The sequence below is a fragment of the Vicia villosa genome, linkage group LG2, assembly GCF_029867415.1.
Source record: "Vicia villosa cultivar HV-30 ecotype Madison, WI linkage group LG2, Vvil1.0, whole genome shotgun sequence".
NCBI classification, from domain to species: domain Eukaryota; kingdom Viridiplantae; phylum Streptophyta; class Magnoliopsida; order Fabales; family Fabaceae; genus Vicia; species Vicia villosa.
In genome coordinates, this window is record NC_081181.1 from 187,600,551 (window position 1) to 187,628,309 (window position 27,759).

At 34.7% G+C, this 27,759-nt stretch overlaps 1 protein-coding gene across 3 annotated transcripts; it reads left to right on the top strand.

Moving 5' to 3' along the window:
* The first annotated feature begins 229 nt into the window (after positions 1–229).
* LOC131653283 (alpha-galactosidase-like) lies at positions 230–14,667 on the top strand. 3 transcript variants are annotated; one of them, XM_058923378.1, is made up of 16 exons: positions 230–595; positions 1,367–1,425; positions 1,511–1,567; positions 1,793–1,827; positions 1,914–2,017; positions 2,096–2,171; positions 2,268–2,326; positions 2,411–2,476; positions 2,620–2,703; positions 2,806–2,870; positions 3,028–3,110; positions 3,224–3,314; positions 3,392–3,441; positions 3,541–3,681; positions 3,793–3,909; positions 14,542–14,667. In XM_058923378.1, exons 1-15 carry the CDS (start codon positions 384–386, stop codon positions 3,877–3,879), a joined length of 1,269 nt encoding a protein of 422 aa, XP_058779361.1. In that variant the 5' UTR covers positions 230–383; the 3' UTR covers positions 3,880–3,909; positions 14,542–14,667. The 3 variants fall into 3 exon arrangements, with proteins under 3 accessions (XP_058779361.1, XP_058779360.1, XP_058779359.1); XM_058923377.1 differs by lacking the exon at positions 14,542–14,667 and adding an exon at positions 4,049–4,224; XM_058923376.1 differs by lacking the exon at positions 14,542–14,667 and having other exon boundaries at positions 233–595; positions 3,793–4,224.
* The last annotated feature ends 13,092 nt before the right edge of the window (positions 14,668–27,759 follow it).

The window sequence follows — 27,759 nt, forward strand, 5'->3', positions numbered from 1 at the left end:
TTGTTTATAATAATTATTGGATAAAGTATATTCATGTACTTTTTAATAAATCAAATTACTAGTATTGTTTTATCAATTTTTTTGGTGTGAAACTTTTAGTACATGTACTTGATACAATAAAGTATAAAGTAATAAAGTAATGTATAGTAAAGTACATTATTACACCCGTGGAGCAAACAACCTTGTCCATTAAGATTCACCAAATCAAACCAGCTCACTTATTGCTCTACAAATTACAACACACTCTTTCAACATTGGTCCATCCATCACTTAACATTATTGCTGTCTATGTTCTTGCTTTCTTTCTTCTATTTCTTTCTTTGACACACACACACACACATCAATATACACTTGTATCTATTTATACTACTTAGTATAGTGCTATGTATAAGAAACTTCAATATTCATGCTTAGGTTGGAGCTTCAAGTTATCCATGATGAAAAATCTTGTTTTGTGTTTCCTTATGCTGTTGAATATTGCAAATTCTTCATATGCAAGTTTGTTATTGAACAAAACAGAAGAAGTAATCATGTTTAGAGAGGAACACAGAAGAATTATGATTGATAATGGACTTGGCCAAACACCTCCTATGGGGTAACCATCTGAATCTCTTTCTTTCTATATTTTTCTTTCATAAAATTGTCCTACTATTGATTCATACATGTAATTAGAACTCTTCAAGCTACAATTCAGTTAAAAAAAGTTGAATCAAATTGAATTGAACCATAGGAAAAGTTCATCTAAATCGGTTAATTTATCCATAACCAATCGAATCAAAACTATTAGTTTGATATATCGGTTTGGAATTCCAAACTGTTAGAAGATAGTTTTTCTAAAATCGAGTTATTTATTAAAGAATTAAACAGTTATACTTTTTTCAAATTTTTTAAACTCATTTTTATATTTTTCATTTTCAATTTCAATTCAGTTTATTTGCCATTTGATTCAATTCTAAAATTGTTTGAGCAACATGGTTCAAATCATTAACTAAACATAATGGCGGCTTTGACGGTTCAGTTCGATTAAGCTTTTTTTTAACAATTCTATATGCAATAATAGAATACTTAATTTTTAAAGTAAATGTCCTCTTTTTTTTAAAGAGAAAAAAAATATTTTACACTGTCAATCAATCACGACCATGTTAAGTGTTAAGTCACACGGTTATTTTTAAAAAAATATGTGACATGGCTGATTGATGAATCCCAATTAAATGATAGTGTAAAATTATTTTACACAGTGCAGTACCTTTAATCTCTTTTTAAAATAATACACTTGATTTATTTTTGGGTCTATAAATAATACACTTGATTTAGTTGTACATTTCTTACAAAATATGAATGACTAATTATTAATTTAATAAATCAGATGGAATAGCTGGAACCATTTTCAATGTAATGTTAATGAAGATTTAATCAAACAAACAGGTAACTTATAACTATTACATTGTAAAATTTGTTTTATTATTGTAGAAATATTTAATTTAATTCATTCTATACTTTAACCATACAGCTAATGCTATGGTGTCAACCGGCCTTGTTGATCTAGGTTACAAATATATTAATATAGGTATGACAATATTTTACCTTGTTTCTATAACTTTTGTTATTATCACTATATTATTTTATTCAAAGGAATACTAACAACACACTCTCTAATATATATTTTAATAAAAAAATTAATTGGTTAAAATTTAGAGTGTATTGCTAGTATTTTTTATATATTTATTTTTCTATAAAAATCATATGTTTATTTATAAATAAATAGTATTGAATTTTTTTTCTTAATTTTTAGATGATTGTTGGGGTGAACTTAATCGAGACTCGAAGGTGATATTAATATTTTATTATTAAATTATGGTATACTTATTAATTTAAATGTGAATTACACCTTGAGAAATTTGAAATGGTGGCAGGGTAATTTGGTTGCTAAATCATCAACATTCCCTTCAGGAATTAAGGCTCTAGCTGATTATGTACATAGGAAAGGTCTCAAATTAGGGATTTATTCTGATGCAGGGTATGCTATTTTTCACATTTTATAATACCTATGATTATTTATTCAACCATTTTTGGACTTCTAACAATTTCTCTGCAGAAATCAAACATGCAGTAAGAAAATGCCTGGATCACTAGGGCATGAAGTGCAAGATGCAAAAACATTTGCTTCCTGGGTAATATACAGTTCACTCAAAAAGCCATTTTGCATTTATATATATACTTATATATTATATGAATTTAATTAACATAAATTTTTATTGATACTTTAGGGAATTGATTACTTGAAGTATGATAACTGTGAGAATAATAATATAGACCCCAAAGAAAGGTATATATAACTCCGGCTTTCAGATGCGTAAACAGACCGACGAAATGCTTCTAAAATTATAATTCATGCATTTTGTAAAAATAGGTACCCGGCGATGAGTGAAGCTTTGTTGAAATCTGGAAGGCCAATCTTCTTCTCTTTGTGTGAATGGTGAGTCATATTGGCGAATGAATGAGTTTATCTATTCTGATAAACTTTACTTGTTCTTCAAGGAATATTTATAATGCTAGAAGCAAGTAAAATTAGCATTTCATTTTCTATATTTTCATGATTGATTGTAATCTCAAACATAGGGGATCAGAAGATCCAGCCACATGGGCAAAAAGTGTGGGAAATAGTTGGAGAACAACCGGAGATATTAACGATAAATGGGATAGGTGAGCATCTCAATGATTGCATATGATTCCTGCTCTATTGAACACTTGACCTGTTTCGTTTCTTCATTTTCCATTGACAAACTTATCATACTTTCTTCGTAGTATGATATCTCGCGCAGATCAAAATAACAAATGGGCTTCTTACGCTGGACCTGGAGGATGGAATGGTAATCATTCAAACAAAATACTATTTCTATTTATCATGATATCGCTCTTCAAGTACTAAAATAACCGATTCTTTCACCAAAATAAGTAAAAAAAAAAAAAAACTTACTTATCTCATAATAAGAAATTAAAGTTCAGATTCTGTTTTGTGGGCGACAGATCCTGACATGCTTGAAGTTGGAAACGGAGGTATGACAACCGAGGAATATCGTGCCCATTTCAGTATATGGGCATTAGCTAAGGTAAGTTGAAACAAAAAAAATCTAATACTTGCATTTTAGATAACTACATTCACGATAATGTCGTCTAAATAAAATGTGCTTTATATAATAACTCCTATTCTTTTGATAAATAGGCTCCTTTATTGATTGGTTGTGACATTCGAGCACTAGATGACACGACAAAGGAATTGCTAAGCAACTCAGAAGTTATTGCAGTAAATCAAGGCAGGAGAAAACTAAAAATCCTATAATATCTCTTAACAACCAATGCTTTTTATACTAATATCCTTGCGGTTTTGCAGACAAACTAGGAGTTCAAGGGAAGAAGGTGAAAAATAATGGTGATTTGGAGGTAATTATAATAATCAATATAGAAACTAACATTAAGAGATTATCTAAGATGCTCTAAGATTAGAAGCAAATCTTATGAGATAAGCAAGAAATTGTGCAGGTTTGGGCAGGTCCTCTCAGTGATAACAAGCTAGCAGTCATCTTATGGAATAGGAGTTCATCGAAAGCAACGGTAACTGCATCTTGGTCTGACCTAGGTCTGAAACCAGGAACTTCGGTTGATGCAAGAGATTTATGGCTGGTGAGAGAGATAGTTTGAGTTAATTTGTTTTTTACAATGCCCTGAATGCAGAGTTGAAGAGTAAATACACCTATAGTGCTGAGTTTTTGAATATTTAGTTGAATTTTGCAGCATTCAACACAATCATCAGTTTCGGGAAACATATCTGCGGAATTAGATTCACATGCTTGTAAGATGTATATCTTGACTCCCAACTAAGTTCTCGATATATTGCAGACAGAAAAGGAGGTAAACAACAGAAGTCAGTAATATCAATTAAAAGCTTATTTGTTAACAGAAAATGCAGAAACATATGAATAAGTTATATTTCGAATAAGGTTTCCATTTTAATCTATATGTTTAGGTAAACTTAATCTCAATATGACAGGCCTTCAAAACTTTTGTTTCCGGTTAACAATCAAGAATGTTTTCTAGATATCCACGTTGTTGAAGGTTCATCTATTCTTGATAGAGATTCTAATTCACTGATGTACTAGTCAGTGCTTCAGTTACTATGTTCTTACTTCATCATTGGCTAAAGTAAATCATTCAATCCTTCTTCAAGATTTAATTTCTTACCAAGATATTTGAAAATATGGAGCTCTAGTTCACAAACTTCAAGCCTTGTTTCAATCTCTAATACTGCATTTCCAGAATATTCAATGTCAACCTCTATGCTCATTTCCATTGAAAGAACCCTCATTCAATGTTGAAATAGGGGCTATGAATTTAGCACTAAACTAAAGTCAACAACATAAAACATATTCAGACTTAAAATGAAGAATGGTTATGTGCACTTGAGTTTTTATTTCCAAAATAACCCTTGATCTTGAGGGCTTTATGTTTTACAAATAAGTCACTGAAGAAGTTATAACCAAGTTGTGCTCCTATATCAACAGATATACATTTTCAAATATCTTTGAGAAATACTTCTAGCATGATATTTAACTTTCTCTTTGAACTACAAAAAATCCGCCAAACATAGAGAGTAATGTTGTTAAATCTGACTGTCAAAGGCAGTAATTTGGTTTTGGAAAAATCGAATGGGACAGACTATAAATAGTGTTCAATAAAAAGCCTTACAGGTACTAGTTGCATAATATTGTAGTTTTTTACTTAAATTTTTGCTTCCTTTACTCAATATAGGCTGTCCATCACGGTTAAAGCTGGCACTGCAAAATAAGTCACTCAATTTGACACTGAAACACATAGAAATATGGTCTACCAAACCAACAACTAACTCCAATCAACCAAGTCAGTATCTTATATATAAGAGTATATTATTCACTCGTATGAATATCTTTTACAGAGATTTACATCAGTATATATAACTATAATACATGATGATAATTGAATGGAAATAGCTAGAATGATGCCTAAACTATAGCTACTGTTTGTTAACTACTTGACAGAATCAAATGCTAATAATAACCAATAACTCTCATTTAATTATTTGATGACCAATTCAAATTATTTCTTTCATTGGTCCATTATTATACACATGGTCGGTGGCCAAAGAGAAATGAAAATCCATGCTCGGGAGCCATTTAGGTTTCATTTGCTCTTCTTTTATGTTTTTTTTTTACTGACCCAACACAAGAATTGATAGCGCAGTAACTTGAGAGGAACTCACTCTTAAAACTCAAATCTTCACCGCTAGACCAACTCTGGGGTTTACTTTCCTTTATGTAATTAGTATGAAACAGAGTTCAAAGCTCAGTTCACCAACCCACATGAACTAACTTATCAAAAATATTCTTAGTCCTAGTTATAAATTGAAATAGCTAAAAATCTTATTTGATGTAAAAAATTTAGACTTTTAGGTATATTATTAAACAAGGTAATCATTGTTATGTAAAGAAAAATAAGAAATTATTTTACAAAATTATTTTTTTAGTAAGAATATGACGAAAATAAATTGTCCTTTATTATTAGAAAAATTCTATTATTACACCCAAAACATATGATAAACAGTGTTTTATTAAAAAATATTTTATTTTTTTTAATTTAGGAGCACCGATATAAATATTATGTGATTAACTAATTTTTTATTTTATTAACCAATATATTATATGTAACGTCCGTTTATTTTAATTAATTATTTAATTAATTGTAAATTATGTGATGAATTTGTGATGTATTTGTGAATTATTGGTATTTATACTATTATAGTATACAGTTGAATAATAATAATAATAATATAATAATAATAATAATAATAATAATAATAATAATAATAATAATAATAATAATAATTATAGAATAATGAGTAAACAGATAGTTGGGCCTATTTTGTGTTAGCATTAGAAGTAGTGGGAATGTGTGGGTTAAGCCCAATAATGAAATAGAAGTTGGTGAATGGTTTAATAAAAATAAGAGCAAAAGAGAGAATTTCGAAAATAGAGAAGATAGAGATTTTGGAGAGAACATGAACGAGAAGAGGCACAAAGAAGCTAGGGTAAGGATTCCATTGAAAGAGTATAGCACCTTCAATCCAAAGGTAAGGGTAGGGTTCTAACTCTATACGATTGAGTATGATGGTTTGTATGTAAGAATGAGAGTTTTGAATTTGTATTGATAACTTAGGTTTTGAAGAGGAATTCCTATGAAATTGATAAATTGATGTATAATTGATGACGATTCTTGTTGCAATATGTTGTATGTGTATTGTATTATTGCATGGCTTTACTGTTGTGTTTCGTGAAAAATTATGTTTTGACCGTAAATTTGGTGTCGAACGTGACGTCGTAGAATTGCAATTTTAGGATCCCAATAGATGTTAGATGATTAGAGGAGCATGCATATATAATTATTTCGTAAAACCAGACTATCTAAGATGGTTTTTTGGTGGAATTAGAGATTGTGGAAGTAGCGAACAGTTGCAAAAATTTTCTGCATAATCGACAGTGTGCTTAGCGAGCTCTATCATGAAAAGTTTTATTTTGGAAAAACTAAATTGGGTCTTGGACAATAGTGATTTATCAAGAATTTTAGTGAATTTTTCAAAATTTACTAGAGTCGTTTGATTGGATTTTGAATCAATTTTTGATGAAAACCGTTTACTTCAATTTCTATGTTTTTGGCATTGGAATGGATAATTGCTTGGTAAAGAATTTCTAATCTTGTTTGATAACTGTTGTCTTTTATTATACGATGTGGTTTTGTGATGACGTAGAAGTGATTGCCTATGATGGCGTTTGTTGAAGGCTTATGTCTTAAGGTTGCATAATTGTGATGTTGTGTGTCGTGTCGCATACGTTGCATTAGTGAGAGGGACTTATACTCTATAAGATGTCGTGATGGGGGCTTATGCTCTATAAAATGGTATGAATTGGCAAATTAAGATGAAGGTGTATGCCTTGTTGATACATCTATTTATTAGCAATTAAGATGGGGGTGTATGCCTTGTTGGTACCACGTGCATTTGCATTGTCGTTGGTCTCATTGCATTTGAAATGATGATGAATGGGGATGAGTTATTTCATGATGAATCTTTGTATAACTAATGATGTGATGATGAGATGTTGTTGTTGAATACTTGTTTACTACTTGTTGATTAATGATATTGATGCTTTGTGATGTGGTGAATTGTGTATGACTTTTTCTCATATACTTATTATCATACGCTTATTTATATTGTTATGATATTCCGCCCCTTCTGTTTGAATGTTACCCCCGATGTTGGTAACGTGCCGGTGATCAGGGATGAATGATGGTTATCTTCAGTAGTACAAGTCAGTGTCGCCGCTCTGATATGTAACACTAGAAGGGGGATGAACGCTATTTGTTTACAATATTGGATTTTATATGATTGTTGAAGTATTTTAAATATTGATGTTGACTATTTGTCGAACTAAGTTGCTATGTTGGCTTTTATTTAAATTATGAATAGTTTCTGCTACGTAATGAAAGATGTTTTTGAAGACTATATTGTTTTGATCGGTTCACCTGACTTAAATGTGTTATGTATATGTTGTTAATTGCGAACATGTGTTTGTATTATGAAGAAATGTGACATCCTGGTTTGTGTTGAATATTACTCTGATTTTATTAATATTCAACAGGGTAAATTGGGGTGTTATATTAGCGCTATCAGAGCAGGTCGGTCCATCCGACCATGTTGTCGAGGCAGTAGTGTCGTTTGACAATCAAGTATTGTCAATTTAGTTTCTAACCGTTGTTTTTTGTATGGTATGAAGCAGAAGATGGTCGGAAGGACTGATGTTGCGATTGCTGCTGTCTTGGAAGTGATGGCTCTGGCTATGCAGAACCAGCCTAACGCTGGTGCGCGTGATGAATCCCGTAGTTTGGAGACTTTTCAGAGGGAGAATCCTCCTACCTTCAAGGGAAAGTATGATCCTGATGGAGTGTTGGCTTAGCTCAAGGAGATAGAAAGGATTTTATGAGTAATGGACTGGTACTCATATACTGACAATCGAAGCTGATAACTGGTGGCTAGAGACTCTTCAGAGGTTGGAGGCTGCAGGCGAAGTTATCACTTGGGTTGTATTCACTAGAGAGTTTATAAGGAAGTACTACTCTGAGGATGTCCGCGGGAAGAAGGAGATTGAATTCCTCGAGCTAAAGTAGGGAAATCTGTCAGTTACAAAATATGCTGCGAAATTCATGGAACTAGCAAATTTCTATCCACACTGTAACGAGGCAACTGCTGAGTTTTCAAAGTGCATCAAATTTGAGAACGGGTTGCATCTTAAGATCAAGAAGGCGATTAGATACCAAAAGATTCGCAATTTTCTGGATTTGGTGGATAGTTATAGAATTTATGAGGAGAACAATAATGTTCATTATAAGATTATGAATGAGAAGAGAGATAAGCACCAATAGAACCGTGGGAAACCTTATAATGCTCTGGCCGGTAAGGGTAAACAGAAAGTTATTGATGGTCAAAGGACTAGTGGGGGAGACACTTCTACAGGTGTTGTGTGTTTCAAATGTTCAAAACCTTGTCATAAGAGTAATGCATGTAATACAGAGGTAAAAAGGTGTTTCTGTTGTGGTAAAGTCGGGCATATAGTAACTGATTGTAAGCATAAAGAGGTAATTTGCTTCAACTGTGGCGAAGAAAGGCATATTGGTAGTCAGTGCCAAAAATTGAAGAAGGCACGAGCTGGTGGGAAAGTGTTTACTTTAGCAGGTACTCAGACAGCTACTAAGGATAGACTAACCCGAGATACATGTTTCATTAATAATACTCCTTTAATTACTATTATTGATACTGGTGCTACTCATTGTTTTATTGCTTCTAATTGTGTGGAAAAGTTGGGTCTTGTGTTGTCTTCTATTAATGGAGAGATGGTCGTCGATATTCCAACTAAGGGATCAATGACTACTTCTCTAGTGTGTTTGAAGTGTCCCTTGTCGATCTACAACAGAGACTTTGTTGTTGATTTGATTTGTTTACCGTTAAGTGGATTGGATGTGATATTGGGTATAACTGGTTGAGATATAACTATGTTCATATTAATTGTTGTAACAAGTCTGTACGGTTTTCTATTCTTGATGAGGAACACGAAACTGGTTTTCTGTATGCTAGACAATTGTAGAAATTGATGCAAGATGAAGCTCAGGTATTTTCGTTGACGGTGTCGTTATCGATGGAGAATCAAATCAGACTATGATTGATGAGTTGCAGGTGGTACGTGAATTCCCTAAAGTTTTTCCCGGTGAGATTCCCGATGTACCGCCAGAAAGAGAAGTTGAATTTACTATTGATCTTGTCCCTGGTACCGGACTTGTTTCCATGGCACCATACAGGATGTCAGCACCTGAGTTGGCAGAGTTGAAGAAGCAACTGGAAGATTTACTTGAGAAGAAGTTTGTGAGACCAAGTGTGTCATTGTGGGGAGCTCCGGTATTGCTAGTGAACAAGAAAGATGGAAGTATGAGGATATGTATCAATTATAGACAGTTGAATAAACTAACAATCAAGAACAGGTATCCACTTCTAAGGATATACGACTTGATGGATCAATTGGTGGGTGCACGTGTGTTTAGCAAGATTGACTTTAGATCGGGTTATGACCAAATTAAAGTGAAAGAGGGAGATATTCATAAGAAGGCCTTTAGAACTCGATACGAACATTATGAGTATTCGGTGATGCCTTTCGGTGTTACTAATGCGTCGGGAGTATTTATGGAATATATGAACTGCATCTTTCATACTTATTTGGATCAGTTTGTGGTAGTGTTCATTGATGATATTCTGATCTACTCTAAGTCAGAGAAAGATCATGCTGAAAATACGAGAGTAGCATTGCAAGTTTTGAAAGAGAAGCAATTGTGTGCAAAGCTGTCCAAATGTGAGTTTTGGTTAGAGAAGGTTAGTTTTCTTGGTCTTGTTATTTCAGGTGATGGTATCACGGTAGATCCATCCAAAATTGATGTAGTGTTGCAGTGGGAAACTCCAAAGTCGATCACGGAGATTAGGAGCTTTTTGGGCTTGGCTGGTTATTATAGGAGATTTATCGGAGGCTTTTCTAAGTTATCACTTCCATTAACGTAGTTGACTTGCAAAGGTAAAGCATTTGTGTGGGATGCTCAATGTGAGGAAAGTTTTACCGAGCTGAAGAAGAGATTGACGACGGCTCCGATTTTTATATTGCCTAAACCTAAAGAGTCGTTTGTTGGGTATTGTGATGCTTCTAAATTGGGCTTAGGTGGTGTGTTTATGCAGAATGATAAAGTAGTAGCTTACGCGTCAAGACAGTTGAGGATTCATGAAAGGAATTATCCTATGCATGATTTGGAATTAGCTACAGTGATATTTGTGTTAAAAGTTTGGAGACATTATCTTTATGGTTCTAGATTTGAAGTATTCAGCGACCATAAGAGTTTGAAATATTTGTTTGATCAGAAGGAGTTGAATATGAGGCAACACAGGTGGTTAGAATTGTTAAAAAATTATGACTTTGGTTTGAATTATCATCCTGGTAAAGCTAATGTTGTAGGCGATGCTTTGAGTCGGAAGGCGTTGCATATGTCAATGATGATGGTTAAGGAATTGGAATTAATTGAGCAGTTTAGAGACTTGAGTTTGATTTGCGATAGGACACCGCAGAGTGTTATGTTGGAAATGTTGAAGATTAATAGTGATTTCTTAACTAGAATAAAAGAATCTCAGAAGTTATATGTGAAAGTAGTAGATGTAATGGTTGGAGGTAATCAATGAGAAGCTGGCAACTTTAAGACGGATGAACAAGGTGTGGCGAGGTTTCACGGTAGAAATTGTATTCCCGATGATGACGATGTGAAGAAGATGATTCTTGAGGAAGAAGATCGAAGCAATTTAAGTATTCATCTTGGGGCTACTAAGATGTATCAAGATTTGAAGGAGTTATTTTGGTGTCCTGTTTTGAAACGTGATGTAACATAGTTTTTGTATACGTGTTTGACTTGTCAGAAGTCAAAAGTCGAACATCAGAGACCTGTAGGATTAATGCAACAGTTAGATGTTCCAAAATGGAAATGGGATAGTATATCGATGGACTTAGTAACGGGGCTGCCTAGTACTTCTAGAGGGTACAATGCAATTTGGGAGATTGTTGATTGGTTGAGGAAATCAACCCATTTTGTTCCGATTAATATAAATTTTCAAATACCGAAGTTGGCAGATATTTATATTCGTGTGATTCTGAAGCTTCACGGTGTTCCGTCAAGTATTGTGTCGGATAGAGATCTGAGGTTTATTTCTGACTTTTGGAAAACATTGCATGATGTGTTAGGTTCTAAGCTGAGATTGAGTTCGGCGTATCATCCACAGACAGATGGTTAGACGGAGAGGACTATTTAGTCATTATTGGACTTGTTGAGAGCTTGTGTTTTGAGCAGGGAGGTGCGTGGGATACTTATCTTCCACTGATAGAATTTACCTACAATAACAGTTTTCATTAGTATTGGAATGAATCCTTTTGAAGCTTTGTACAGTAGGAGGTGTAGGACTCCGTTGTGTTGGTATGAATATGGTGAGAGCGTAGTTCTTGGACCAGAACATCGAAGCAATTTAAGTATTCATCTTGGGGATACTAAGATGTATCAAGATTTGAAGGAGTTATTTTTTTGTCCTGGGTTGAAGCATGATGTAACACAGTTTTTGTATACGTGTTTGACTTGTCAGAAGTCAAAAGTCGAACATCAGAGACCTGTAGGATTAATGCAACAGTTATATGTTCCGAAATGGAAATGGGATAGTATATCAACGGACTTAGTAACAGGGCTTCCTAGTACTCCTAGAGGGTACAATGCAATTTGGGAGATTGTTGATCGGTTGAGGAAATCAGCCCATTTTGTTCCGATTAATATAAATTTTCCAATACCGAAGTTGGCGGAGATTTATATTCGTGTGATTCTGAAGCTTCACGGTGTTCCGTCAAGTATTGTGTCGGATAGAGATCTAAGGTTTATTTATGACTTTTGGAAAAGATTGCATGATGTGTTAGGTTCTAAGCTGAGATTGAGTTCGGCGTATCATCCACAGACAGATGGTTAAACGGAGAGGACTATTCAGTTATTAGAGGACTTGTTGAGAGCTTGTGTTTTTGAGCAGGGAGATGCGTGGGATACTTATCTTCCACAAATAGAATTTACCTACAATAACAGTTTTCATTCTAGTATTGGAATGAATCCTTTTGAAGCTTTGTACAATAGGAGGTGTAGGACTCCGTTGTGTTGATATGAATATGGTGAGAGCGTAGTTCTTGGACCAGAAATTGCTCGACAGACTATCGAGAAAGTCAAACTAATTTGAGAGATCATGAAGTCTTCCTAGTGTAGACAGAAAAGTTATCATGATAAGAGAAGGAAAGATCTTGAATTTCAAGCGGGAGACCATGTAATTTTTTTAGAGTCACTCTGGTGACAGGTGTGGGTAGTTCCTTGTAGTCGAGGAAGTTGATGCCTCGGTTTTTGGTCCATACCATATTTCTGAGAAAGTGGGAGTTGTGGCATATAAAGTGGCTTTACCGCCTAATCTTTCAAATCTGCATGATGTGTTTCATGTTTCGCAACTCCGAAAGTATATTTACGATCCTTCTTATGTGATTCTGATGAACGATGTTCAAGTAAGAGATAACCTTACAGTTGAAACGATACCTGTACGGATCGAGGATCGTAAGGTAAAGAAGCAGAGGTGCAAAGGGATTGCTTTAGTAAAGGTTGTTTGGGGAAGAGCTGCTGGAGAGAATGTAACGTGGGAACTGGGCACTAGGGTGCGAGAGTCGAATCCAAAGATGTTTGCATCAGGTAAATTTTCGAGGTCGAAAATATTTTAAGTGGGAGTGAGTTGTAAAGCCCGTTTATTTTAATTAATTATTTAATTAATTGATTGTTAATTATTTGATGAATTTGTGATGTATTTGTGAATTATTGGTATCCATACTATTATAGTATATAGTTGAATAATAATAATAATAATGATGTAATAATGAGTAAATAGATAGTTGGGCATGTTTTGTGTTAGCATTAGAAGTAGTGGGGGTGTCAGTGTGTGAGTTAAGCCCAATAGTGAACTAGAAATTAGTGAAGGGTTTAATAAAAATAAGAGGAAAAGAGAAAATTGGGAAAAATAGAGAAGATAGATATTTTGGAGAGAACGTGAAAGAGGACAAGAGGCACAAAGAGGCTAGGGAAAAGATTTAATTGAAAGAGTAGAGCACCTTTAATCCAAAGGTAAGAGTGAGGTTCTAACTCTATAAGATTGAGTATGATGGTGTGTATGTAAGAATGGGGGTTTTGCGTTTGTATTGATAACTTAGGTTTTGAAGAGGAATTCCCATGAAATTGATAAATTGATGTATGTTTGACGACGATTCTTATTGCGATATGTTGTATGTGTATTGTATGGCTTATATTGCATGAATTCTGGCTTTGTTGTTGTGTTTCGTGAAAATTTGTGTTTTGACCGTAAAATTGGTGTCGAAAGTGACGTCATAGAATTGCGATTTTAGGATCTCAATAGATGTTAGATGATTAGAGGAGTATAAATATATAATTATTTCGTAAAATCGAACTGTTTAAGATGGATTTTTGGTGGAATTAGCGGTTGTGGCAGTAACGAATAGTTGTAAAAAATTTCTGCATAATCGATCGTGCGCTTAGGGAGCTAGCTGTGCTTAGTGAGCTCTGTCATGAATGTTTTTTTTTTTGCAAAACTTAATTGCATCTTGGACAATAGTAATTTATTAAGAATTTACAAGAGTAGTTTGATTGGCTTTTGAATCGATTTTTCATGAAAATCATTTACTTGAATTTCTATGTTTTTGGCATTAGAATGGATGATTGCTTGATAAAGAATTTCTAATCTTGTTTAATAAATGTTGTTTGTAATTGTACGATGTGGTTTTGTGATGGCGAAGAAATGGTGGCCTATGATGGCGAAGAAGTGGTGGCCTTAAGGTTGCATAATTGTGATGTTGTGTGTCGTGTCGCATACGTTGCATTCGTGATAGGCGCTTATGCTCTGTAAGATGTCGTGATGGAGGCTTATGCTCTATAAGATGGTCTGGATTGACAAATTAGGATTAAGGTGTATGCCTTGTTGATGCCTCTATTTATTAACAATTAAGATGGGGTGTATGCCCTGTTGGTACCACATACATTTGCATAGTCGTTGGTCTCTTTGTATTTGAGATGATGATGAATGATAATGAGTTTTTTGATGATGAATCTTTGTATAACTAATGATGTGATGATGAGATATTGATATTGAATACTTATTTACTACTTGTTGATTAATGATATTGATGCTTTTTGAAGTGGTGAATTGTGTATTACTTTATTCTCATATATTTATTATCATACACTTCTTTATATTGTTATGATATCTCACCCCTTTTGTTTGAATGTCCCGATGTTGGTAACATGCAGGTGATCAGGAATGAAGGATTACCTTCAGTAGTACGAGTCGGTGTCATCGCTCTGATACGTAACACTGGAGGGGGGATGAACGCCATTTGTTTTTGTTGTTGGATTTTATATGATTTTTGAATTATTTTAAATATTGATGTTGACTATTTGTTGAACTAAGTTGCTATGTCGGTTTTTATTTGAATTATGAATAATTTCCGCTGCGTAATGAAATATGTTTTTGAAGACTATATTGTTTTGATCGGTTCATCCGACTTAAATGTGTTATGTATCTATTGTTAATTGCGGACAGGTGTTTGTATTATGAAGAAATGTGACATTATGGTTTGTGTTGAATGGAATTCTATTAGTCCAATTTTATAAATATTTTACGGGTAAATTAGGATGCTACATTATACTTCATTAACCAACTTTGTTTTATTACTAAAACTTATCTTTAATATCTGAGCGTTTATTAACCAATTGAATCATTGCATTAACCAACATTTTACATTTCATTAACCAAATTTGTTTTATTATTAAAACTTATTTTTAGTATTTGAACGTTTATTAAGCAATTTCATCATTTTATTAATCAATATTTTACACTTCATTAACCAACTTTCTTTTACTATTAAAAACTATTTTTAATATCTGGACGTTTATTAACCAATATTTTACACTTCATTAACCAACTTTCTTTTACTATTAAATTTTTTTTAATAACTGTACGTTTGCTAACCAAACTATACACTGTATTAACCAATTTTTCATATTCAATTAAACAATTTTGTGCTACCATTGTTCGTATTACTATTCACAATTATTGTTCATGTATTGTTCACATATTATTTATAATTTATATCAATGTTTACTGTATTAATGAACAGTGACTAGGGTGTAAGTGTGAGATTCAGTGTTTAAATAACATAGATGTTAATATTTATATGAGAAAAATAAATTTAAAAAATTAAAAGAAAAAAATGGATATTCGAGAATATAATTGAAAAAAAGAAAGAAATTTTTTTTTTTGGGTACAAGATAGGGCGAACGCCCAAGAAAAATGAGAAAACTACGAAAAGACCACTCTAGTGGTGGTCACACCTTTTTTTAATCATTTTCTAACAAGCTAGAGATGACCATCGGAGCCATATCAAAAATAACCAATTCTGAATCAAGCGTGCACCCTAGATTGGCTAGCACATCCACACACTTGTTGGATTCACGAAACGCGTGCTCTATCTTAACCTCTTCATGCAACTTAATCAATCTACGAATCATTTTTATGAGAGACACACCTTCCCCATGTCTCGCAAAACCCTTGTCAATAGCTTGAGCTACTTCTAATGAGTACACATTAATCTAAATCTTGCGCAATCCTAAAGATACACTAAGTTTCAAACCTTCCACAACTCCCAAGAGTTCCGCCATTATAATGCTACAACATCCCAACGATTTAGAGAAGCCGTTTATCCAATTACCGGTTCTATTCCGGATAACTCCATCACACCCTGTAAATAAATTGTGCTTACAAGTGCCATCCACATTAATCTTAGCAGTGCTCACTTTTGGAGGAATCCACCCAATTCTTTGTAAACTTCCGCTCATATGGTTGATTTCTATATTCAATTTTGTGGTTGCCTCATACTATTTCTTTCTCTTAAAAATACAATCTCCCGGGTCATACAGTCTTGTGAAATCCTCGTCATGCTCCTCCTTGTTTCTCCATGTCTCCATCGCATGGCACGCCGTCGCCAACTGTTCTTCCACTCTTTTCACCAATATTAATATTGAACCAACTTTTAATATCAGACTAAAAAAACACATTCCATATTCGATTTGGCACCATAACCTCTCACACTTTACGAACTCTATTACAATCTCGCTTAGCATGAATGGTTGTTTCACTATAACACCCACACAACTTGTAGGAAGCCGACCCCATCCCTTTCAAACTTTTGCTTTTGTTTGTTAGAAGCCTATCATACTTCAACAACCATATAAAGGTCCTCACTCTTTCAGGCACCTGAAGCTTCCAAACTTGTCTCCACTCAAAATTCTCGCCCTCCTCTATCTCGTTAGCAAGATACCGGTACATATTGCTAACGGATAGCGAACCATCATGCTTTACCTTTATGTTAAACTCATCTGCGTATGTTTCTTCAGAACTAGAAGGCATAATGGCATGCATCCTTTGCCTCACATCTGCCAGACAGTAATCAAGATTGATCTGCAGGGGCACACATCTCATTCCCAAGATTTTGTTTTATATCCTGGAGAACCTCTTCATGGAGTTTCCTTTTCAACAACCTTTGCTTGTCAACAAAGATAGAAAGAATATGATAAACAAGCTAATGTGATCCCGGTGCCCATATGTTCAGTTGCTTCCCTGCTTGTTGGAATTTTAGTTGATTAAGATTCGTGTTTTGGGTCTCTCTCACCGCAGACAACTCTCTTGAGTTCAATAATAATACAAGGTTTCTCCATTCACGAGGGTGATTACTGCTCTAGCATCTATACTTAGAGCTCCCGACCGAGGGATAAGCAAGACGCCTTCTATCTTGAGCTTGGACCATTTGCATTGCTCAAATCCCTAAAGCTGAAAACTTACAACTTTTGTATGACTTCGCTAGAGTCTTTTTTTGGGAAGTAATCTAAAGTTTTTCGCAGGAACAAATAATAATACTGGGTGGTTACCATGCTGGGGACACATGGTCATTTGATTTGAGATCGTAAGCCATTCAAAGACAAGAACAAGATTACCATTGAATAATAATAATATAATAATTTTTTAATAGTATAAAATGATTTATAATTTAATATTAATTTTTTCCCAAAAATGATTTATATTAAAAACCGGATGGAGTTAGACTATGTTATATGGAAAATGTATTTTTTTTACGGAAAATGCTCTTTGTAATGACTTTATCCTTTCTTTTTCTTTTTCTTCGTTTTTTTTTTGCTTTTTTCTATGTTGGGTGAATTTTTTTCTGACATTGAGCTGTAATCAAAGCATTCACAGAAAACTGCATCACGTGGCTTGAACCGATTGGACTATGTGCTTTAACGTCATTCCGAAAGCTAAGAGCATCTCCAATGGTAGTATTTTCCATTGGGTTCTCCAGCTGGACATCAATATAATAATAAAATATTAAAACAATTTGCCATGTCATAGTACAATTCCATTGCAATGCAACTAGTAAAAAATTGTGTTACCCAATCAAATTAATTTATGAGGTAAAGTTGTGGGACCCATTAGAATTACACCAATAAAATAAAAATTAAATAAATTATTTTGAGATGATATGGCTGGCGGGACCCATAAAAAACTCAAAAATGAGTTGCACCATGGGAGTTTTTTTTTCAGTTTTTCTAGCATGGCAAACGTTGCATTGATATGGATATTAGACCACCTCCAGCGTTGGATTTTCGTTTTGGTTTGCCAGCATGGACATCTACTTTTCCACTGTAGCCATTCAAAACCATTGCCACGCTGGTCATCATACTATAATAATGCAACGGTTGTTTTAATATTATAATGTTATAATATTAAAAAGAGCCATTTAAAATTATTATTTTCATTTCTATAAAATTTAATATGAATAAAATATTAATAAATAAAATAAAATCGTGGGACCCAATATGGGTTCTTAAGAGTTGCACCATTGGAGCGAAAAATTAGTTGAGTTACTTCAAGCTGACGTGGCTTAATAGGTCCCACAAGGAACCCATAAATGGGTTCACCATTGGAGATGCTCTTAGAGCATCTCCAATGGTGCAACTTACATTTGAGTTCTGTTAGAACAAGATTTGTTCTGATCAATTATCTTAGTTTTGATGATAACAATAATATGAATTTTGCTTAAGATAATAATGGTACTCTAATCCAATGCAATTTCCTTTTCAGGAAATATATAAAGAGTATGCATAATTCAGCGCTCAGAAGCTTTGTCTCAAAGGGTTCAGCATGCAACATCAGAACATGGTCTGGCAAGACATCAGAAGATGGTCGAAGCAGAATCAGAACATGGGTCTATGGAAGCATCAGAAGAACATGAGATCAGAAGCACTGAAGGTCTGATGGTATCACGCTCAGAAGCACTTCAAGGTCAGAAGATCAGAAGATGCTATGCACCAAGCTGTTTGACTCTGATGATATTCAAACGTTGTATTCACAAACATCAGATCAGAAGGAAGTACAAGTGGCAGGCTACGCTGACTGACAAAAGGAACGTTAAAAGCTATTAAAGGCTACGTCAGTAGACACAGCGTGAACAAGGCTCGAGGTAGTTGACAAAAGCGTATAACATTAAATGCGATGCTGTACGGAACACGCAAAGCATTAAATGCACTCAACGGTCATCTTCTCAAACGCCTATAAATATGAAGTTCTGATGAGAAGCAAGGTTAACGATTTCTACACCTATTCTGTGAATATCAACTTGCTGAAACGCTGTTCAAATCAAAGCTCAGAATCTTCATCTTCATCAAAGCTCACTACATTGCTGTTGTAATATATTAGTGAGATTAAGCTTAAACGTTAAGAGAAATATCACAGTTTGTGATTATAGCTTTTAAGAAGCAATTTTAATACTCTTAGAATTGATTACATTAAGTTGTAATGAACTAGAGTGATCGTGTGGATCAGAATACTCTAGGAAGTCTTAGAGGTTATCTAAGCAGGTTGTAACTAGAGTGATCGTGTGGATCAGAAGACTCTAGAAAAGTCTTAGAGGGTATCTAAGCAGTTGTTCCTGGAGTGATCAGTGTGTGATCAGAAGACTCTGGAAGACTTAGTTGCTGACTAAGTGGAAAACCATTGTAATCCGTGCGATTAGTGGATTAAATCCTCAGTTGAGGTAAATCATCTCTGCGGGGGTGGACTGGAGTAGTTTAGTTAACAACGAACCAGGATAAAAATAACTGTGCAATTTATTTTTATCGTTCAAGTTTTTAAAGCCACACTTATTCAAACCCCCCCCCCTTTCTAAGTGTTTTTCTATCCTTCAATTGGCATCAAAGCGCCGGTTCTAAGGTGCAAGCACTTAACCGTGTTTAGAAAAGATTCAGGAAGAGAAAAACGCTTCAGTAAAAGATGGCTGATGAAAATGCAAAATCTACATCTACATTTGGCTCTGCTGAGCAACACAACGGTAACAATGGTTATACAAGACCGCCGGTATTTGATGGTGAAAACTTTGAATACTGGAAAGATAAACTGGAAAGTTACTTTCTTGGTCTAGATGGTGATCTATGGGATCTTCTGATGGATGGTTACAAACATCCAGTAAATGCCAGTGGCTTAAAGCTGACAAGGCAAGAAATGAGTGATGATCAGAAGAAGCTTTTCAGGAATCATCATAAATGCAGAACTGTTTTGCTAAATGCTATCTCTCATGCTGAGTATGAGAAGATATCTAACAGAGAAACGGCCTATGACATATATGAGTCCTTGAAAATGACTCATGAAGGAAATGCTCAAGTCAAGGAGACTAAAGCTCTCGCTTTAATCCAGAAGTATGAAGCCTTCAAGATGGAGGATGATGAAGACATTGAAAAGATGTTTTCAAGACACTACAACATTTTTGACTTTAGGCAACGGAAGAATAGGCAACGGCTGAAAAACCGTAGCTTATAGGGATAATAGGCTGCGCTTTTTTTAATGTTGACGAGTTTTCAGATTTTTAATGAAAACCGTCCCTTATTTACTTTACGCTACTGTTCTAAAACCGTGGGCCTAACATAACCGTAGTTTATTCTCTTTAAACAACACTTTTAAAGCGTTGGTATAATATAACCGTAGCTTATTCCTTTTTTCCTACGTTTTTGAAATTGTGGCTTTATAAACTGAAGCTTTAGAGATTGGTATTTTAAATATCTCGCTTTAATACATATGTCAAACACGGGGATCGAACCCCACTCCTTGAACGTCTATTATTTAAAAATGGAAAAAGTAATCCTATATAAATGCTAAAATTGAGTTTCGAACCCAGGCAATTAAAACACTAGAGTAACTTCACCACCACTGAAGCATTTGCGCAAACTTGAAAGTTTTTTATCATCAAACATATTAATATATTAAAATCATATTAAAATCTTTTTTTCTTTTTTGACACATACTTATTACCTTTATCGTTAAAATTGGGGAAATAAACCCTAATATAGTCTTCTTTCTCTTGCAGGTACAATTGCGATTTGCTCTGCAACTCACTCACCCCTTTCACGCTAGCCATTACACTCCCTTGAATAACCTAATAATTATAAAACAAAATCTATCTAATTGCAGAAGAAACTGAATCATGAGTCGTCGATACCAACAACACCGCCGCCATCGCCGTCGATACCGACAACGCTGTTGCCACCACCGTCGATACCGACAACCCCGTCGCTGCTACCGTCGACATGGAGGTTAAACACGCTGTTGATTCCAAGGATAAACAACCTAGGGAATAAGCGGAACCCAAAGATGATTTCGTTTCGAAGAAATCTAAAGTGGACGAGGAAAAGTCTGTAGAAGAACAGAAGCTTGAGAAATTAGAGAACACTGAAGATGGAGAAGAAAATGAAGCATCCGAAGCTGTGAAATTGGGAGCAAAGACATTTGGTTCTTCCGTGGAAATGTTTCATTACTTCCACAAATTTCTTAATGCTTGGCTTCATTATATCAATGTTAACAAGGTATTTCCTCAACCCTTTCCCTGTTTTACAATTGCTAAACATTCAATGATGCTGCTTATTATTGCATACTCTTTTGACTGTCTGTTTTCCAATATCAAGTTGGCAACTTTGGTAAAGTGATGATGCTTATTATTTTAAATTTGGTTCCATGCAAGGGAACTTTCGACAATAAAAAAAGACAGCAAAACAAACAAATATATAGAGAGAGAATGTTTGCTCTATGACGAGGTACGCATTATGCTTTCAGCAGCCTAATGCATTTCACTCAGACTGAAACATTTGTTTTTTTGAGTAGTTTTAATCTTTCCAATATGCATATTTTACATACATTTTATTATACAAGATCATTCAGGAAATGTTTTAAAAGATGATCCTTGTTGACATGCTCTGCATATGTCAACGATCATTTTTCCATTAAGTAACTCAAAGTAGTAACAAGAAAACAAAGAAAAGGGATAGAAATCAATTTGAAATCTATCTCATCTCTGTTGCTCGTGACAATATGCATTTGATTCATTAACCTACATCTTTGTTCAAATAGGCATATAATTAATCTCTTAAATCCAATAGGCATATAACTGAACTAAACTAAATGAACCTGTTCTTACTTTTGTTTGGCTGCAGAGCTCTGTGATTTTGTTAACTGGAAAAATAAATAGCAAGGTAATTAAAATCGGACCGGTCATTAAATCGGAGTAGGTAGAGGTTTAAGGTTCAATGATCTGACAGGGGTTGAACCGAGGTTTCACCGGTAATATTTAAATGTTATTTTTAATGTTATATAATATATTATATTGACATGTATTTTAATATTATTTGAAAAGTATTCTTTATTTTCAACTTCTTTGTCCCTTATCACTTGAAGAGTAAAGTTTCATGGGACAATTCACGTATCTTGCTCCTAACTTTTTTTGTTCTTCTATAACATATAACAATCTTGGCAGCTGCTGAAGGAGAACATAAAATGGAAGTAGAAACTTAAAGGAAGCTTTACAAAAATTTAGATTCATTCCTTCAAGCAAATTATTAGTAAGATCAATAATATTTTGTAAATCCTGTCATATTTTGTACCGTTCTTAATCATTGGTTGTTCTAGTTGTACATATTACCCATTGGGATATTCTATAATGAATTTCTATCATATTATAGATGATTATTTTGTTGGCCTTAATTTGAAATAGTTGTTCATTCTATTTTGAAGTTTCTCTGCTGTTAAATCTTATTGACTTTACAGTGGTTGTTTGTGCCCATTATTGGTGAGCATGAGTTTTGTAAAAGTCATGGATATTGTTAAGGAATCAAAGTATTACTCTTGATTTTTTAAATTAATTATTGAGGTCATAGAATTATCATAAATTGGTTGAATCATTGTAAATTCTGATGATAAATTAAAATAAATAGTTGTTCTTAATATTATTATCATGAAAATAAACTTACATTAGTCATTTAATTATATTGTAAGGTGATATGAAATATTACGTTTTTTTATATATAAGAATATGACATATTTGGTTGGTTTGATAATTGTGTGGGTAAATTAATGAGTGGTGCTATGGATAAGGCTACGGTTTTTATGTGTTGCCTGTTGATAACCGTTGCCATTTCTTATGTTTTGGGGACGGTTATTTTATGTTGCCGTTAAAAAACCGCACCCTAAAATTATTACAAAAACCGTGGCCCTTAAATATTTAAGGCGACGGTGTTTTGAATCCGTGGGTAGAAATACAAAAACCGCGCTCTAAAGAAATAGGCAACGGCCGTTTATTCCACGCATGTAAAACCGTCCCCTGAAGCTTTTGGCAACGGTTTTTTAACTTTATGCTGCGGTTTTCCATTGTTGGCTAAAGTCATTTTTGTTGTAGTGAGATTTCAAACTCTTACTGCTGGATTGAGAGTTCTTGACAAGGGATACACAAAGGCTGATCACGTAAAGAAGATCATCAGAAGCTTACCCAGAAGATGGGGTCCTATGGTGACTGCATTCAAGATTGCAAAGAATCTGAATGAAGTTTCTCTGGAAGAGCTTATCAGTGCCTTGAGAAGCCATGAAATAGAGCTGGACGCAAATGAGCCTCAAAAGAAAGGTAAGTCTATTGCATTAAAATCAAATATCAAAAAATGCACTAACGCTTTTCAGGCTAGAGAAGAAGATCCTGAAGAATCAGAATCTGAAGAAGAAGATGAACTATCCGTGATCTCCAGAAGGGTAAACCAACTCTGGAAGAGCAAGCAAAGGAAGTTCAGAGGCTTCAGAAGTTCAAAGAGATTTGAACGTGGAGAATCTTCTGATGACAGAAGATTTGACAAGAAGAAGGTCATGTGCTATGAATGCAATGAGCCTGGACACTTCAAGAATGAATGTCCAAAACTTCAGAAGGAAAATCCCAAGAAGAAGTTTCATAAGAAGAAAGGTCTTATGGCAACCTGGGATGAATCAGAAGATGATTCAGACTCTGAAGATGAGCAAGCTAACTGTGCGCTGATGGCGACAGAAGATGACGGATCAGAATCTACATCAGAATCAGATTCTGAAGAGGTATTTTCTGAACTTACTAGAGATGAGTTAGTTTCCTGTTTAACTGAACTTCTGGAATTCAAGTCTCAGATTAGTCTCAAATACAAAAAGCTGAAAAAGCTATTTGAATTTGAAACAAAGAAGCTTGAGTTGGAGAATTCTGAATTAAAAGAAAAACTTTTAAAATTATCCAATAATGTTGGATCTCCTTCTGATTCAGAAAAATCCACTCCTAGTCTAAACCATATTCTGAAAGAATATGATTTAAGTTTCAGGAAGTTCTTATCTAGAAGTATTGGCAGAAGTCAGCTAGCTTCTATGATATATGCTGTGTCTGGAAACAAAAGAGTCGGCATTGGTTTTGAGGGTGAAACCCCATACAAACTTGAACCTGTTGATGAAATGAAATTCACATACAAGCCATTGTATGATCAGTTCAAGTATGGCCACTCCCATGATATTAGGCACACTTCACATGCTCAAAGTTTTCACATAACACACACCAAAAAGCATGTGACACAACCTAGGAAATATCATGAAACTCACATTAAAAATTATCATGCTGTTCCTCCTATTGCTTACAATGTTAAACCCAAGTTCAATCAGAACTTGAGAAAATCTAACAAGAAAGGACCCAAGAAGATGTGGGTACCTAAGGATAAGATTATTCCTATTACAGATATCCTTGGCTGCAAAAAGGACAAAGCACAACATGTCATGGTACCTGGACTCTGGATGCTCACGACACATGACAGGAAGAAGGTCTATGTTCCAAGACCTGGTGCTTAAGTCTGGAGGAGAAGTCAAGTTTGGAGGAGATCAGAAGGGCAAGATAATTGGCTCTGGAACTATAAAGTCTGGTAACTCTCCTTCCATTTCTAATGTACTTCTTGTAGAAGGATTAACACATAACCTCTTATCTATCAGTCAATTGAGTGACAATGGTTATGATATAATCTTTAATCAAAAGTCTTGCAAGGCTGTAAATCAGAAGGATGGCTCAATCCTATTTACAGGCAAGAGGAAGAATAACATTTATAAGACAGATCTGCAAGATCTTATGAGTCAGAAGGTGACTTGTCTTATGTCTGTTTCTGAAGAGCAGTGGGTCTGGCACAGAAGATTAGGTCATGCTAGTTTGAGAAAGATTTCTCAGATTAACAAACTGGATCTTGTCAGAGGACTCCCTAATCTGAAATTCAAATCAGATGCTCTTTGTGAAGCATGTCAGAAGGGCAAGTTCTCCAAACCTGCATTCAAGTCCAAGAATGTTGTTTCTACCTCAAGGCCATTAGAACTCTTGCACATTGATCTGTTTGGCCCAGTCAAAACAGCATCTGTCAGAGGGAAGAAATATGGATTAGTCATCGTAGATGATTATAGCCGCTGGACGTGGGTAAAATTCTTGAAACACAAGGATGAGACTCATTCAGTGTTCTTTGATTTCTGCATTCAGATTCAATCTGAAAAAGAGTGTAAAATCATAAAGGTCAGAAGTGATCATGGTGGTGAATTTGAGAACAGATCCTTTGAAGAATTCTTCAAAGAAAATGGTATTGCCCATGATTTCTCTTGTCCTAGAACTCCACAGCAAAATGGAGTTGTAGAACGAAAGAATAGGACTCTGCAAGAAATGGCCAGAACCATGATCAATGAAACCAATATGGCTAAGCATTTCTGGGCAGAAGCAATAAACACTGCATGCTATATTCAGAATAGAATCTCTATCAGACCTATTCTAAATAAGACTCCCTATGAATTGTGGAAGAATAAAAAGCCCAACATTTCATATTTCCATCCTTTTGGATGTGTATGCTTTATTCTGAACACTAAAGATCATCTTGGTAAGTTTGATTCCAAAGCACAAAAATGTTTCCTTCTTGGATATTCTGAACGCTCAAAAGGCTACAGAGTATACAATACTGAAACATTGATTGTGGAAGAATCAATCAATATCAGGTTTGATGATAAGCTTGGTTCTGAAAAACCAAAGCAGTTTGATAATTTTGCAGATTGTGATATTGACATATCAGAAGTTGTTGAGCCAAGAAGCAACGCATCAGAAGCAGAGCTTCTCAGAAGCAAAGAATCTGAAGATCAAGTATCAGCTTCTCTGGACAATCTAAGCATTTCTGAAGAACCATCTGTCAGAAGATCATCCAGACTCATTTCTGGTCATTCAGAAGATGTCATTCTTGGAAAGAAGGATGATCCAATCAGAACAAGAGCATTCCTTAAGAACAATGCAGACTGTCAATTAGGTCTTGTGTCTCTGATCGAGCCAACTTCTGTTGATCATGCTCTAGAAGATCCAGACTGGATAATTGCTATGCAAGAAGAACTGAATCAGTTTACAAGGAATGATGTTTGGGATCTTGTTCCTAGACCAGATGGATTCAATATAATCGGTACAAAATGGGTCTTCAGAAACAAGCTCAGTGAGAAAGGTGAAGTGATAAGGAACAAAGCCAGACTGGTGGCTCAGGGTTATAGTCAGCAAGAAGGGATTGACTATACAGAAACCTTTGCACCAGTGGCCAGGTTAGAATCTATTCGTTTATTAATTTCATTTGCCACTCAACATAACATCACTCTCTATCAGATGGATGTTAAGAGTGCCTTCTTAAACGATTATATAGATGAAGAAGTTTATGTCCATCAACCTCCTGGTTTTGAAGACTCTATGTCTCCTAATCATGTTTTTAAACTAAAGAAATCGTTGTATGGATTGAAACAAGCTCCCAGAGCTTGGTATGAACGCTTAAGTTCTTTCCTTCTGGATAATGGTTTCACTAGAGGAAAAGTGGACACTACTCTCTTTTGTAAAACCTTTAAAAGGGATATTTTAATTTGTCAAATATATGTAGATGATATTATTTTTGGAACATCTAATGCTACACTTGGAAAGGAGTTTGCTGAGTCTATGCAGGCTGAGTTTGAAATGAGCATGATGGGAGAACTCAAGTATTTCCTTGGAATACAAATAAATCAAACATCAGAAGGAACGTATGTTCACCAAACCAAGTATGTGAAGGAACTTCTGAAGAAGTTTAATCTTCTAGACTGCAAAGAAGCCAAAACTCCTATGCATCCAACGTGCATCCTAGGTAAGGATGAGGTAAGTAAGAAGGTAGATCAGAAGTTATACAGAGGTATGATTGGATCTCTTCTATATTTGACTGCTTCTAGACCTGACATTCTGTTCAGTGTTTGTTTGTGTGCTAGATTCCAATCAGATCCTAGAGAATCTCATTTAACTGCTGTTAAGAGAATTCTAAGGTATCTGAAAGGTACTACTAATGTTGGCTTAGTTTACAGAAAATCTAAAGAATACAACTTAGTAGGATTCTGCGATGCTGACTATGCTGGAGACAGAATTGAAAGAAAGAGCACTTCAGGAAGTTGCCAATTTCTTGGAAGTCATTTGATCTCCTGGTACAGCAAGAAGCAAGCAACTATTGCTCTATCAACAACAGAAGCAGAATATGTCGCTGCTGCTGGTTGCAGTACACAGATGCTCTGGATGAAGAGTCAGTTAGAAGATTATCAGATATATGAGAGTAACATTCCTATATTCTGTGATAATACTTCTGCTATATGTTTATCTAAGAATCCTATTCTTCATTCAAAGGCTAAACATATTGAGATTAAACATCATTTCATAAGGGACTATGTTCAGAAGGGTGTTATATCTTTAAACTTTGTGGATACAGACCATCAATGGGCTGATATCTTTACAAAACCCCTGGCTGAAGATAGGTTTAAGTTCATTCTGAAGAACATCAGTATGGATTTATGCCCAGAATGAGAAGATGAGAAGTTCTTATGTATGAGTATCTTCTGAAATGAATGTGGATTTTTTTTAAATCAGAAGTTCTGATTGAAATCTTTTAGAAATTATGATTCGGTTATTACTAACGTTTCAGTGTCTAAGTTGATTCAGAACCTCTTTTAAAGCAAAACAGCTGTAACGTTTTATCTCGGGATGGTAAACCTGTTGTTACTGTTCATAGATAAGCGCGCGTGCAGTTGAAGGGACGCCGACC

What these genes read in the sequence shown, in the direction of transcription:
- LOC131653283 (XM_058923378.1), top strand. Translation starts at nt 384, where the DNA reads ATGTATAAGAAACTTCAATATTCATGCTTAGGTTGGAGCTTCAAGTTA. An exon ending in AGATTTAATCAAACAAACAG is followed by an intron (nt 1,426 to 1,510) that starts GTAACTTATAAC and finishes TTAACCATACAG; the next exon opens with CTAATGCTATGGTGTCAACC. An exon ending in ATGCAAGAGATTTATGGCTG is followed by an intron (nt 3,682 to 3,792) that starts GTGAGAGAGATA and finishes TGAATTTTGCAG; the next exon opens with CATTCAACACAATCATCAGT.